At 40.4% G+C, this 16,205-nt stretch overlaps 1 protein-coding gene across 1 annotated transcript in view; it reads left to right on the top strand.

Annotated features, from left to right (window-relative positions):
* Positions 1-16,205, top strand: part of HYDIN (HYDIN axonemal central pair apparatus protein) — a 402,907-nt gene that overhangs the window by 222,235 nt on the left and 164,467 nt on the right. The window contains exons 23-28 of the mRNA XM_064273799.1: positions 2,464-2,604; positions 3,274-3,355; positions 6,434-6,553; positions 6,791-7,000; positions 9,279-9,416; positions 15,511-15,688. Of these exons, the coding sequence (XP_064129869.1) occupies positions 2,464-2,604; positions 3,274-3,355; positions 6,434-6,553; positions 6,791-7,000; positions 9,279-9,416; positions 15,511-15,688 (869 nt within the window). The remainder of the gene's footprint in view (positions 1-2,463; positions 2,605-3,273; positions 3,356-6,433; positions 6,554-6,790; positions 7,001-9,278; positions 9,417-15,510; positions 15,689-16,205) is intronic.

The raw sequence follows: 16,205 nt of genomic DNA, 5'->3' as shown, positions 1-16,205 counted from the left end.
AATAAGAGGCGTCACAGGAATAGACAGATGCACACCCATGTTCATTGCAGCATTGTTCACAATAGCAAAAAGATGGAAAAACCTAGATGCCCATCAACAGATGAATGGATAATCAAACTGTGGTACATACACACAATGGAGTATTACACAATGCTAAAGAACAACGATGAAGCTGTGAAGCATCTCATAACATGCATGAATCTGGAAGACATTATGCTGAGTGAAATAAGTCAATCACAAAAGGACAAATATTGTATGAGACCATTACTGTAAAAACTCATGAAAAGGTTTACACGCAAAAGAAACAATCTTTGATGGTTATGAGGGAGGGGAGGAGTGGGGATAGAAAAACACTAAATAGACAACAGATAAGTGGTAACTTTGGTGAAGGGTAAGGCAGTGCACAATAATGGAGAAGCCAGCACAACTTGTACAAGGCAAGGTCATGGAAGCTCCATAGACACATCCAAACTCCCTGGGGGACAGAATTGCTGGGCTGAGGGCTGTGGGGACCATGGTCTCGGGGAACATCTTGCTCAATTGACATAACATAGTTTATAAAGAAAATGTTCTACATTCTACTTTGGTAAGTAGTGTCTGGGGTCTTAAAAACCTATAAGCAGCCATCTAGAATACTCCACTGGTCTCACCATTTCGGGGGCAAAGAAGAATGAAGAAAACTAAAGATACAAGGGATAGATTAGTTCAAAGGACTAATGGACCACATCTACCAAGGCCTCCACCATACTGAGCCCAGTACAACTAGATAGTGCCTGGCTACTGCCACTGACTTCTTTAATAGGGATCACAATAGAAGGTCCCAGACAGAGCTGGAAAAAAATGTAGAACAAAATTCTAACTCAAAAAGAAAGACCAGACTTGCTGGCCTGACAGAGACTGGAGAAACCCTGAGAGTAGGGCTCCTGGACACTCTTTCAGCTCAGTAATGAAGTCACTCCTCAGGTTCACCCTTCAGCCAAAGATTGGACAGGCCCATAAAACAAAACAAAACAAAAGGGGCACACCAGCCCAGGGGCAAGGACTAGAATGCAGGAGGGAACAGGAAAGCTGGTAGTAGGGAACCCAAGGTTGAGAAGGGAGAGTGTTGACACGTCGTGGGGCTGTTAACCAATATAATGTGTGTACTAACTGTTTAATGAGACACTAGTTTGTTCTGTAAACCTTCATCTAAAGTACAATTAAAAAAATAAGAGAGATGGCATTTCCACTGAACCTCTGAGGAAAAGGAGAATGCACATGGAGCTAGAATGAATACATAAGTGACATCAGGTTGATACTATGATAGAGGGCTTTGCATGGAGAGAGGAGGGGAGTCCAGTCAGAGCCACTTGGTCCCTGAGGGGGGACAGGAGGAATAGGAGTGACCCCTCTCCTTGGCCTTTGTGATGTTTCAAGGCTTCGCTAAGGACTAAGGTGCACCTGGCCCAAACCATGGTGTTTTCAGTTGCCTCATATGCACGTGAAAGCTGGACAATGAATAAGGAAGATTGAAGATGAATTGATGCCTTCAAAACATCAATTGGTGGAGGGTACCAAATATGCCATGGACATCCAGAAGAACAAACAAATCTGTCTTGGAAGAAGTACAGCTAGAATACTTATTAGAAACAAAGATAGGAAGACTTATTCTCGCATACTTTGGACGTGTTATCAGGAGGGACCAGTCCCTGGAGAAGGACATCATCATGCTTGCTAAAATATAGCATCAGTGAAAAAAAGGAAGACCCTCAATAAAATAGATTTGACACAGTGACTGCAACAATGGGCTCAAATATAGCAACGATTGTGAGGATGGAACAGGACTGGGCAGTGTTTTATTCTCTTGTACATAGGGTCGTGATGAGTCAGAATCGATGCGATGGCACCTAACAACAACAAGGCATCTCTAATCAGTGAAAGCTGGCCATGTGGGCTTCAGCATCAGCTGTCCTTGTGCTTGGAGAACTTGAGTGTGGCAAAACTCATTGGCAGGGCCAGGACTGAGTGAGGCAAGCAAGACACCCAGGACTGAATATTTTAGGAGGCAAGGTCATGCAAAGGCCTTGAGATCGCTGGCTTTCTGGGAGCAGGATCCCTGGTAAAACTCAGTCATTCATAAACATGCGTGAGTGCTTACTCCATGCCACAATATCAGTCCTTAGGGAGTTCACAGTCCAGCAGAGATGGGAAAAATAAATCTGAGAGAGGAATACCAGCGGGCTGGGGGATGCTCAAGAAGAGACACTGGCAGAGGGTGGTCAGGAACCTTTCTAGAAGAAAATGAAACCTCAGCTAAGATTTGAAGAATGGGGTGAGGAAGGCTAGTCCAAGGGAGGGTGTAGGGCAGTATCTTCTGGACCTGCCTAGTCTAGGATTTGCAGCTTGGCCTTAGAAACTGAGAGCCCACCCAGGCACTGATTGGCAAAAGCTGGATGTGTACCAGTGTCCTGTGTGCCTTTGTAGGTTTGCGACATGGCTGAGGAAGCTCTACAGTGCCCCGCTGTCCCAGGTGGAGTCCATCCCAGCAACCTCAGCATCTCAGAGTTCACCAGCAGTTCCAGCTGCACTGGATTCCTTCGAGATTGATTTAAGTGATTTTGCTAAGTAAGTGCAGTTTCAAAAACAGCGTACACTTTTTGTTTGTTTGATTTTGATAGCTTTTCTCTACACTGACTTACATTCTCAGTACTCATCCCTCGTTTATTGGTTCAACCATTCACTGGTCAGCAGTTTAATGTGTGGCTTCTGTGTGTTAGACCCTGGGCTGGGCACCTGGGATACCCAGAAAAGAACATCGTCTCTGCTTTCAGGAGGTCAGAGCCTCCAGAGTCCTGGGAGCCTGAATCCTTCCTCTCACATTGTCTGCTCCATCTTCCCAAGATCTGCACCCAGGGTCAGGCCAAGAATAGCAAGCATTATATCCTCCAGAATGACGAAACTTTTTTAACACATCCACATCCACATTGTCTGGAGAAGTGTCAGGGCTTCCTAGGACTTTCCGTAAGTCAAACATGGGCTTGAGAGGAGAGTGAAGAAGAGCTGGGCCCCAGAGAGAACTGACCAACTAAGTTGGTGACCTAGAAGTTTTTGAGTGCATGTTGGGGGAAAGCAGGGAGTAACAGAGTACTGACCAGCTGACCTTTAGAGAAAGGGATCCCTTGAATGAGAACTTCCACTTACTCCTTGGGGGTGTGTTCAAGGGGGGACAGAAGACTGAAGACTGTTGCAATGGCTGCTAATTGAGTGATTCTCTGCCTTTTGTTAAACTCTGAGGACTGTCCTGGAGGATGAAGATGATGGGGACTATGAAAGAGAACACAGAAAAGCTCAGCTGGGAGCCATGGATATTCCAGAAGTACAGAGCACTTTCCCTGGGGTAGGTCCGCATCGAGAGTCTTGTGCATAAAACAACAGCAAACAGTGGCAAAGGCAGCACTGGGGTTTGGCTGGGATGAAGCTGCATAACTTTATCCAAGTTACTTCCCCACCAGATACCCACAGAGCCAACACGTGAGAGCCCAGGTGACCTCAGTAAATACATTTTCTCTATAATGGAAAAACCAGTTATCTCTAAACCTTGGTGACCTTCCCACCTCCCAGACAAAAGTTACTAAAGGGAGAAATGTTTACCTCAATAATCCCATAGTAAAAACAAAGGGGAGATCAAGAGTGTTTAAAAATGCATACCCTTTAATTCTCCTTCTAGAATGATGACCTAAGTAAATCCTCATAAACTCGTTGCCATCAAGTTAGTTCCAACTCATAAATACCAATATTTACATACAAAGGCATTTGTTATAGCACTATCAAAACCAAACCCACTGCCGTCCAGTCGATTCCAACTCATAGCAACCGTGTAGGACAGAGTAGAACTGCCCCATAGAGTTTCCAGGGAGTGGCTGATGGACTTGAACTGTCAGCCTTTTGGTTAGCAGCCGAATGCTTAACTGCTGTGCCACCAGGGCTCCTATAACACTGTAGTAATAGCAAAAAGATTGGGAAAACAAGGAAAGGTAAATTATTATATGTCCATGGTAATGGAATATTATACAATCTTTTAAAATAGTACTTGTCTCAGTAGTGGCAAAGAGTGGGATTAAAGAGGCATTCTCATATTTTGTAGGTAAGAGTATGAGTTGGCACCGCCTCTGGGGATGTAATTTGGCAGTGTGTATCAAAATCTAAAATGCACAATTCCTTGTCTAGGGAGTTATTCTCCAGCTACATCTTTTTGTTTGCATAAACATATATAGCTATCCTTGTACACTGTAGCTTTGGAAACACAAGAAAAACTGGAAACAGCTTAATTTCACCAACAGGAGGCTGGTTGAATAAGCTCAATTACATCATAACAATGGAATTCTATAAAATTCTTTAAAAGACTGAGAAAGTTCTCTGTATACTGATTTGGAGCAATCTTTGATACATTAAGTAAAAAATAGTAGGTGCAAAACAGGGTGGATAGTATGCTACCATTTGTGCACAGGAAAAAGAAAAAAGTATGTAAATCAACCACAGCTAACATTTACTGAACATTTACTCTATGCTTTGCACTGCTCTAAGAATTTTTTTTACATTAACTCTTCATTTTCCCAGCAACCCTGTGAAGTAGGTACTGTTACCTTTCCCCATTTTACTGTTGAGGGAGCACATCCATCAGGCAGTGGAGCTGGAATACTTGGCAGTCTGGCCTCAGAGTTTTGCTCTTAATCACTGTATTATCTCTCAGAGATGGACAGATTTGCATACACATTTGCATTCCAGAAATACCTCTGAAATGTAAGCCTCATGAAAGCAGGGTTTTTTTGGTTTTTTGTTTTTCCTGTTTTTGTTCACTATTATATCCCTAGGTCTAGCTCATAGTAAACTCTCAATATTAATCGAATGAAGAGAATAAATAAATCAAACATATAAGAAACAGTGACCATCTAGGGAAAGAGGACCTGGAGGACTGGGGAATAGGAATGAGAGTATTATTTTTTTTTTACCATATACCCTTGTGAATATTTTAAATTTATACCATATACGTTAATCATCATTTAAATATACTGTTTTTGTTGTTGTTAATTGCTGTCCAGTCAGTTCCAACTCATGCCAACCTTGTGTGTGTAGAGTAGAACTGCTTCATGGGGTTTTTGAGGCTGTGACCTTTCAGAAGCGGATCACCAGGCCTATCTCCTGAGGCACCTCTGAGTGGGTTCAAACCACCAACCTTTCAGCTCCTAGTACCATATTTTTGGACACCTTCTACATTTTTTTCCCAACTATGACCTCCCTCCACAAGGTATTTTCATAAGTACCACTGTGCCAATTTTTTTTTTAACATGTTGCTGTAAAAAAAAAAAAATTTAGCATAGTATGTTTAGGAAAATACTTCGAGGGGGTGGGCACAGCTGGCAAACAAACGTAGAAGGCGCATGTTATATTTGCGTAAAAATACAGCAGCCAAGCACTTAGCTGTCCACATATATATTTTTTTAATGATGCTCGTGAAGACTATTCAGTCACATGGGAAGGCAAGTATAATGTTAACTGAAGAATCAGGATACAAATACATATATACACACACACCCACGTACACATATACAGAGTACGATCTAATTGATTTTTATTTTTCTCTTTGAATCATTCTGTATTTTTCAGATTTTTTAGAATGAGTGTGTATGTACATAAAACACTTGGCTTTTAAGTGTTAATTCTTTTTTTTTCTATTTTCAAAGATGTTTATCATAAATAACTCTAGAATGCAAAAGAAAAAATCCTCAAAATCCCGCCACTCAGAGAAAAACGCTCTGAAACTTTAGCAAACAACCTCCCAGACATCTATTTGCGGCTGCTAATCTCTGAATGAATTTACACCCACTCATCCTTCAGATACTTAAAACCAAAAAAACCAAACCCGTTTCAGTGGAGTTGATTCTGACTCATAGCGACCCTATAGGACAGAGTAGAACTGCCCCATAGGGTTTCCAAAGAGCCACTGGTGGATTTGAACTGCCAACCTTTTGGTTAGCAGCCAAGCTCTTAACCACTGTGCCACCAGGACACCTCAGATATATAGGCATATATAATTCTACATGAATGGGAACTGCTTTTCACTCAATAATATGTTGTGAATATCATTCCTGGTTCATAAACGTACATTGCATCAACCTCCATGGAGAGAGGAACCACACACACTTCGTTTAAAGTGATCCCCTGTTGATGGACATTTGGTTTGCTTCCAAAGTTTTGCTGTTATAAATAACACTGCAGTAAACAGTCTTGTACGTACCTCTTTGGGTACTTATCCAGTCGTCTCCCTAGGGAAAAAAAGTACTGTTTTTATGATCATATACAATATACTTCATTTTTCTGTCAGTGATGGGGAGGAGCACATTGATGACCCATTTCATGATGCTTGCTAGCTTTTCCTCACAACTCTAATTTCTAGGCATTAAAAATGAATTCTGCTGAAACAGAAAGAATATGCCCAAGCCAGAGCCAGGTGGAGTTTCATGAATCCTTACGGATTTTTGGACAGGATGAAATGCTTTCCCTTGGGATAGAAGAGGTACGTAACACTTCATGGGTTCTTTCCCTACTGAACACCTGCCCTACTTTAGAAATTTAAATCTTGCCCGGCACCATCACCATCATTACCATCATTACAGGCAGGTGATAAATACCTACCTTTTCAGGGTGCTGGGCTAGTTAGCTTCCGTGGAGACATAAATTAAAGTTAGGAATTAATTTAATCTTTGAAGGCCCTGCAATCTGATAGTGCTCTCATATAGAACTTCTCCTGCAGGTGTTTGATATTTTGCCGCTTTATGGAGTATTGCAGCCACACAGTAGCCGCCAGATATCTTTCACCTTCTATGGACACTGTGACATCATCGCACATGCAAAAGCTCTGTGTGAAGTGGAAGGAGGGCCCACCTATGAAATAATACTGAAGGGAGAAGCATCCCTGGTCAACTATTGTTTTGACACCAAGGAAATCAACTATGGACTACAGGTATTGCAAACCAAGTGGAAGCTGCTCTGGTTTTGCCTTAAACATTGTCCATAGTCCTTGTCCTCTCATCCCTCCTGGAACCCCTGGAGAAATCACCAATCATCTTGTCTCACCATTACCACTGTCCTTGGTTTCCTAATCTGCCTCCCCACTCCTGATTTCCTCCAACTGCCAGGCATCTTCATTTGCTTTTCCCATTGTCTCCTAAAACACAGCATGTTAGACACTAAAATTTTCATCTTCCTTCTCAATCCAGAAGCCCATTCTAACCTCTTCATTTCTTTCAACAGTATTCTACCATCTTCCCAGGCCCTTGGGTGTATAATCTCCAAGGCATGTTCCACTGTACTCTCTCCTTCCCCTTCCCACATCCTTACAGTGTGCAGGGTTTGCCAACTCACCCACCAGTCTCTGAGGTAGTTTTCCCTTCCTATTACCACTGCTGTTCTCACGCTCCAGCCTCTCATCAAGCCATGCCTAAAGGATTATAGCAGTTCTTCTTAAACTGCAGCACACCTACAAATCACCTGTGAATCATGTTAAAATGCAGATTCTGATTCAGCAGATCCAGGGAGGCCCTGAGACTTTGGATTTCTTGTCTTTTTTTTTTTTTTTTTTCTTTCTTTCCTGAGAGTTTGCATTTCTCATGAGCTCCCAGGTGATGCCAATGCTGCAGGTCCATGGACCACATTTGAAGGATTACAATGCGTCCATAGCTTCTACCACTAACCCATATAAACCCATCATTTCCAGATCAATTTTCCCAAAATTGTATTTTCAGCCCATCCATCCCCTGGCCAAGTAACCTCAGCAGCATCAGGGTAAACAACATAGTATTGAGAAAAGAGCATGGCTTTATAGTCAGTAAATCCAGGATGCCATCCTGATTTTATTACCAACAGTGTGACCTTGGGCAAGTCACCTGACCTCTCCAAGTCTCAGTGTCCCTCATCTATACAGTGGGAATGGAGTAGCAATGCCTATCTCACCAGATGGCTGTGGTTACTTAAGTAAAGTACCTGATCAGTTCCATGCCTGGGTCATCAGTCATCATAAATTCCCTTCTCTATCACTCAGTGGATGACAGCTGGGCTCCCAAGCTTGGCTGAGGGTGACCAAGCCCCTCTGCTAACTCCTGCTAACTACTAAACTCCTCACACAGTAACTTTGTTTCTCAGAATTCTCCCAGTGTAGCCCATTCAATTGTAGCCAAGCCCCTAAGGCATCTCAGTCCTTCCTGCCTTCATACTTTCTCTTATGCTATCCTTCTCACCCGCCACTCTGCCAACCCCAAACCTAGGCATTCCACCATTATTTTCTTCTTACTTTACATTCCCCAGTACTTAAGTATAGTCCTTGTCAGGTTATATATTTTCTAATATTTGCTTTGTAGTAATTGTAAGTTAATTAATTGTATGTCTGAATATCTCTTTACAGTTAGATTTTGTATTCTTATAGGCAGAGATCATATCTCCTATCATATTTTAATGGGGATCGGGCCCCCACTGTACCACTACTACGTGTAAAATTACCGAATTTAACATGTCCATGTGTGTTTATAGGTTAAAGTTTGTACCTAAAATCCCTTCACCCATCACCTGTTGAGGAATTCTCCATTTTGTAGACCAAATAGAATTTTCCTTCCCTCCTTATCTCCAGGATTGTCTGGGCAATTGGTATTGGCCCAGCTCGGGATGTATTCATGGAAGCAGCTAGTCGTTGCCCTGGGTCCACCTAAAGAACCCTGGAAGTGGCCTCAGTTTATGACTATTGGGCCTGCTCGACCCTGCTGCTGAACTATGTTAGCAAAATCCCAGGGAAAAAAAAATATCTGGCTTATTTCCACCATAGACCCTCACTAAATGAAAAAGTTCATCCTAGAACATTGTGGACTTGACTCATCTTTTTCTCAAACTATGGAACCCAGAAAGCAAAGCTTCTTGCTGCAGAAAGCTTATTTTAAGATCCTCTAATATAAGTTCCTCATGATAAAGAAATTGGAGTTCAAAGAGGTTAGATGTTTAGCCACAGTCATACCTAAATAAATTAGTTATTAGTAGAACTAGGGCCAGAGCCAGGCTTCCAGAGTCTTGTGCTCTTTCCATCCCAATAGGCACCTTTTTGTGATACTGAAACGTGAGTCAGCTGCTGTCTATATCAGAAGAAACAAAAGCCAGGTCTGTGAGGTGGGTTTGTCTATTCACCTTTGTCAGGGTGGTAGCAGCATCCCAAAGAGTGGGGGATAGAGGAGTCACTCTCTTCCTTCTTCTCCTCTAAGCTGTTTGATCATGTCACGGAAACTGAAATCACGCTGAAGAACACTGGGAAAGTCGGCTTTGAGTTCAAGGTTCTGAATGACCACCTGTCTTTGCCAGAGAGCCTTCTGCCTGGAGTGCCACTAATCCTGCCCCTCTTAGTAAGTAGCCTGCCCACCTCTGATGGCCACAAGCTAATGGAGAGTGGGCCCCAAGTTCAAATCCACAAACCACGCCCCAGATGTGTATGGGATTAGGATAAGTACTCACTACCAGGATGATGAATGTAACTTTTTTTTAATTAGAACAAAAGGATACTCCGAAGCAAAAAAATAAGTCAACCCAGGCCACTTCACTCATTTTTGTAACAAATATTTATGGCGTACCCACGTTAGCTAGGTATTGTTCCAAACACCAGGGCAAAGCAGTGAACCAAACAGACATAAATCCATGCGCTCATGGAACATATATTCTATTCTAGTGGATTTTTTTTTTCATGAATAGAATAGTTTATTTCCAATTATGTCCTCACACTTCCACTGTAATCCCTTGAAGCCTAGGGCTTCCTCCAATGGCTACACCAAATAAAAGCAATCTTTCATTAGCAACTGTGAAAACACCAGTGGACTACAATGAGCCAAATTCCTTTTAGAAGTGAATGGAAGAGGTGTTCCTTGTTCAAATTAATGCTGGTTTATCAGTTTTAAAGAACATCGTGTTGAATTTTTCTCATGAAAATAACATAATCGTTGTGGGGAATATTGGAAAGTTCTTTTTTAAAAAAAGGAATAAAATCGTAGTTATTTTTAACCTTACAATCCAAAGATAACAACTGTTATCATCTTGGATAATAGAGCCTATCCACTCCCCGCTGCCATTGAGTCGAGTCCGACTCATAGCGACCCTATAAAACAGAGTAGAACTGCCCCATAGTGTTTCCAAGGAGCGCCTGGTGGATTTGAACTGCTGACCTCTTGGTTAGCAGCCATAGCACTTAACCACTACGCCACCAGGGTTTCCATAGAGCCTATAGTTCCCTTAATTATCCTATCGTTTGGGTTTATTTCTGATCTCCCTATCTGTTTCATTGGTCCGTTTGCCCTTATGTTAATAACATACTATTTTAATTGCTACAGCTTTAAAGTACATCTTGATACCTGTTAGATCAACCCCCTTTATTGCTCTTTTTCCAACTTGTCTCGGCGATTTTGCGTTTGCTCTTACAGTCGGTCTCTCTGAATTCCTCAGTTGCACGTCCCCTTTTCTTCTTTGATCAGTGAATACCGACAGAATGGGAGACCGTGGGTGCGGCTGTCTGACTGCACCTATGGGAGACCGCGGGTGCGGCTGTCTGACTGCACCTATGGGAGACCGCGGGTGCGGCTGTCTGGCTGCACCTTTAGTTTCATCCCATAATTTTTTAAGAAAATAAAACATTACAGATAAAAAAATTTACAATTATAATTGTTATTATTTTCTAAGTTGTCTAGAATTGTAGTTTTATTTCTTCTTTGGCATAACCAACTTAGAGGTATGTTCGTTTTTCTTTTTAATTTCCAAAGGACAAAGATTTTTGTTTTGTTATTTAAACTCTATTATTGAGGTTGAGTTTTTCATATCACGGTCAGACAACATCACCCCAAAATTCCCATTCTGTGAATTTATTAAGATATCTTAATGACCTAAAGTGATTTTTAATATCAACGAATGCTTGAAAATTATGTTTTCTGGTCTATAGGATATAGATTATCATCCATCTATTCTGCTTACTTTTTTTTTTCTGTTCAATTTTTCTAAGGCTTTCTTTAAGAGTAGTATGTGAAAGGTTTTCCCCATTCCCACCTATTGTTTTCTCCAAGTATATAAAAATATTTTATTTTATACATTTCCATTTCTATTTGACGTATATGATTACATATGTGCATTCATTTGCCCTGGCCCACCGAGGTGAATTCTCTAAACTTAACCACACTGGCTAGGTTCCATCATTGTTTCTTTCTAGCATTGGGATATTTTTTTTTCTTTCAAACTCAACTGTATATTCAAGAGATTTTTCTTGTCATCATTTTGCTGTTGTGCTTTATGCAGAATATCTGTGTGCTTATAGCATGAGAAGGAGCCATAACAATGCAGCCCTCAGTGCTGCCAGAAGTGAAGGTGGGAGGATATTTCATCCCCATATGCTCTTTCCTGGTTTTGGTGCTCCCTCTTCCTGACATTGTGCTCTTGCTATTGAGATACAGTGGCTTCTTGAATCTCATTAGGAATACTAAATAGATATTTTCATTTTCTTCTTTCTTATAGGAAATAATATTCATAGGACATATTTGCTGTTATTCCTCAGAATCATCCCTGTGTTGGGGACCCCCAAGACCACCCCCAGGTTTGATGATTCGGTAGGATGACTGACTCCCAGGACTCAGCATATAGCCTTACCCATGGCTATGATTTATTATAGCAAAAGGGTACAAAGCAAAATCAGCAAAAGGAAAGGTGCATGAAGCAAAGTCTAGAGGAAACCAGGCATAAGCTTCCAAGGACCCTCTCCTAGTAACAATCACACAGGACACACTTAAGTACCCCAGGAGCAAGTTGTGACAGCACATGTGAAATGCCTACCAGGGAAGCTCATTAGAAACTCAGTGCTTGGGCTGGTCACATGGGCAGCATGTGCCTGGCTGTATGAAAACTCCAGACTCCCAGAAAAAAAAGGTTTTCAGCATAAGCCATATTGTTTGCATAAACAGTACAAGCACAATGAACCATTCTTATCAGAAAATGGTGAGAACCTTCCCAAAATCTAAGTTCCCAGATGCCAGCCAAGGGCCAAATTTGCAGGCAGGTTTTTCTAAGAATAGCAGCCTCAGGCCTGCTGTGTTAACTGTTTTCCACAGTCCCCTTCTTTTGAACTGGATTTTCTTTTTAGGTGTGTAAGCAGATTTTTCTCTGTATTTTTTTCCTTTTCTGTATTTACCAGATTTTCTATTATTAAGCCAAATTCTTACAATGAAAACAAATGTTTACAGAGTCAAGCAGTATACATTAATACGTGAACATCTAACATGACAGAGAAGAATTCCCCCACTAGACTTCCACAAGAGAACTCTTTTTGTTGGAAAAATGCATTGTTACATGCTTGAGATAAAAGCTGACTCAACATTGTAAAAATGTCAGTTCTACCAAAAATAATCTACAGGTATAATGCAATCCCAATCCAAATACCAACAGTATTCTTTAACAAGACGGAAAAACTAATTATTAACTTTATATGTAAAGGAAGGAGGTCCCAGATAAGTAAAGCATTATTGAAAAAGAAGAACAAAATAAGAGACCTCACACCACCTGATCTCGGAACCAACTATACAGCCACAGTAGTCAAACAGCCTGGTACTGGTACAATGACAGACACATAGACCAATGGAATAAAATCGAGAACACAGACATAAATCCATCCACCTATGGTCAGCTGATCTTTGACAAGGGCCGAAAGTCCATTAAATGAGGAAGAGACAGTCTCTTTAACAAATTGGATGCCCATCTGTAAAAAAATGAAACAGGACCCATTCCTCACACCATGCACGGAAACTAATTCAAAATGAATCAAAGACCTAAATATAAAAGCTAAAACTATACAGATCATGAAATAAAAAATAGGGACAATGCTAGGGACCCTAATATATGGCACAAATAGGATAGAAACCATAACTAACAATGCACAAACACCAGAAACACCAGAAGATAAGCTAGATAACTGGGATCTCCTAAAAATTAAACACTTATGCTCGTCAAAAGACTTCACCAAAAAAGTAAAAAGAGAGCCTATAGACTGGGAAAAAAAAATTTTGGCTACGACATATCTGACAAGGGTCTCATCTCTAAAATCTATAAGATATTGTAACACCTTAATAACAAAAAGACAAATAATCCAATTAAAAAACAGGCAAAGGATATGAACAGACACTTCACCGAAGAAGAAATTCGGGTGGCTAACAGACACGTGAGGAATGTGATCATTAGCCATTAGAGCAATGCAAATCAAAATTACAGTGAGATACCATCTCACCCCTACATTACTAGCACTAATAAAAATTAAAAAAAAAAAAAAAAGAACAAATAAAAAGGCGTGGCGGAGAGATCGGAACTCTAATGCACTTCTGGTAGAATATAAAATTGTACAACCACTATGGAAAATGATATGGTACTTCCTTTAAAAAGCTATAAATGGAGATACCATATGATTCAGCAATCCAACTCCAAGGAATATATCCTAGAGAAATAAGAGCCGTCACACAAATAGACATATGCACACCCGTGTTCACTGCAGCATTATTCACAATGGCAAAAAGATGGAAACAACCTAAGCACCCATCAACAGATGAATGGATAAACAAATTATGATACATACACACAATGGAATGCTATACAACACTTAAAAACATGATGTATCCTTGAAACATCTCACTACATGAATGAATCTGGAGGGCATTATGCTAAGTGAAATAAGTCAATCGCAAAAGTTCAAATACTATATGAGACTGCTATTATAAAAACTTAAGAAAAGGTTTACATACAGAAAGAAAGAACGGTCAATGGTTATGAGAGAGGGGAGGGTTGAGGAGGGGAATCACTAACTAGATAGTAGATAAGTGGTAACTTTGGTGAAAAGAAAGACAGTACACATTATAGGGGATGTCAACACAGCTTGACCAAGGCAAAGTCATGGAAGCTTCATAGACACATCCAAACACCCTGAGGGATGGAGTTATTGGGCTGAGGACTGGAAACCATGGTCTTGGGGGACATCTAGGTCAACTGGCATGACATAGTTCATAAAGAAAATGTTCTACGACCAACTTTGGTGAGTAGCAACTGGGGTCTTAAAAGCTTGTGAGTGACCATCTAAGATACATCTACTGATCCCACCCCATCCGGAAGAAAGAGAATGAAGAATACCAAATACACAAGGAAAATGTTTAATTTACAAACCACAATAATAAAATGAACACCCACGAACCTACCAACCAGCTTTAAATCTAGAACATTACTAAATCTTTGCATCCACCTGTGGGCTCTTTCTATCTTGTGTCCCTGCTTCATACTCCCCAACCAGAAATCATTAGTCTGGATTTTATGTTTATCATTCCCTTTTAGAGAATAGTTTTATCACATATGTATGTATCTTTAAGCAAAGTTTGAGTTTATCAATTAAAACTTTTAAGCATCAACTATGACCAGGCATTTTTCTAGAATTAGGGACAGAGTAGTAAATAAAACAGACACATATGCTTGTTTTTATATTTTGTTCTGTGGGATTTTGCTTTATCTTAAGCTTTATAAAAATGACGTCATACTAATTGTAACCTTGTGCAATTTGCTTTTTTCACTCAATATTGTGTTTCTAAGACTTGTCCATATTGTTGCATGTAGCTATAGTTCATTTATTTTCACTGCTGAATAAATTCCATTTTATAACCATATTGAAAGTAATTTTCCATTTTCTCACCAAGGCATATTTGGTTTCTTCCCCAAATTTTTGCTATTTTGTGATAATCCTGCTACAAATATTTGTATACTTGTCTTCTGGTGAGCAGGTGGAAGAGTTTCCGTAGGGAATATTTTCAGGGGTAGAATGGCTGGGCCTATGGGTATGTGGAGCTCTGGTGGTGCAGTAGTTAAGCATTCAAGATTGACAGTTCAAATCCAATAGCCACTCTTTGGAAACTCCATGGGACAGCTCTACTCTGTCCTATAGAGTCGCTATAAGTTGGAATAGACTCAACAGCAATGGGTTTGGTTTTGGGTTTTTGGATGGGTACTATTCACTTTATAAGATGGAGCTAAGTGTTTTGTACATTGATTATTTCCATTGACATTTCCACCAGATATGTATAATAATCTCCTTTGGTGCATATTCTTATAAAAATTTGGTAAATTTTTCCAATCTTGGGGTTTAAAAAGAAACTTCATTATAATCTTAGTTTGCATTTCCCTGTTTACTAATAAGAGTAAGCATTTTTTACTGTGTTCATTTACTATTCATGTTTTCTCTTTTATGAAGTGCTTGTTCATATACATTGCCTATTTAGCTATTGGTTACTTGTCATTTTCTTAATCTTCATAGGACTAGATCTTGAAGAAGGGGTTGAGTGGAGAATAACCAACACAATAGGCCCTGTGGATTATCTAGTCCATCAAACTGCCAGAAGTAGAAGTCCATTTGTAAATGTTAATGTTCTCTCTGGTCTTTCTGCATAGGGTTTTATCGAGTCACACAAAGAACAGGTGCTGAAGGTTTACTACTTACCTGGAGTACCTGAGGTCTTTCATAGGAGTTTCCAGATACAGATCGCCCACTTGGACCCAGAAAATATCACTCTGAGTGGAGAGGGAATCTTTCCCCGAATCTGCCTCGATCTCCCCAGGAACCTCAAAGGTACTACTAACCCACTTAGAGTATTTACCCATTGGGGGACAACAGATAAATTTTAGCTTTGTTTATTTGAAGATTGGTGGCTACTCAATTTATTTGCTTGGATGTTCTCTCTAGTCCCCTTCTATGGTTATTCTTTAATGGCAAAAAAAAGAGAGAAAGTTGAATTTGACTTTTCGACCTGAGATTAGAGAGACAAGATAAGGTCCATGGCAGTCCCAAATTAGGACTGCTGGCCAATTTTGCCATCATTGAATTGCTTTCTCTCTATAAAGGGAGCAGAAAATCTAGCTTCCAAAGGCTTTTTCCTCCATTGCATGTTCCTTCCACTACAATCCCTCCCTGAGTTGTCTTTTCCCAGTAGCATACTCACAGATGGCCATTGAGAAGGCAAAGGATGGTTTAAGGAGTAGAATTCTCAAAATATAAACTCTATACAGAAAGGCAATCACAGATTCTGACTCCTTATTTTGGAACCCCTCAGTGGTGCAAATGCTTAAGGGCTTGGCTGCTAACCAAA

Source organism: Loxodonta africana, chromosome 21 (genome assembly GCF_030014295.1).
Source record: "Loxodonta africana isolate mLoxAfr1 chromosome 21, mLoxAfr1.hap2, whole genome shotgun sequence".
NCBI classification, from domain to species: domain Eukaryota; kingdom Metazoa; phylum Chordata; class Mammalia; order Proboscidea; family Elephantidae; genus Loxodonta; species Loxodonta africana.
Note: the sequence above shows the minus strand (reverse complement) of the source record. Positions and strands in the feature narration are given on the sequence as shown.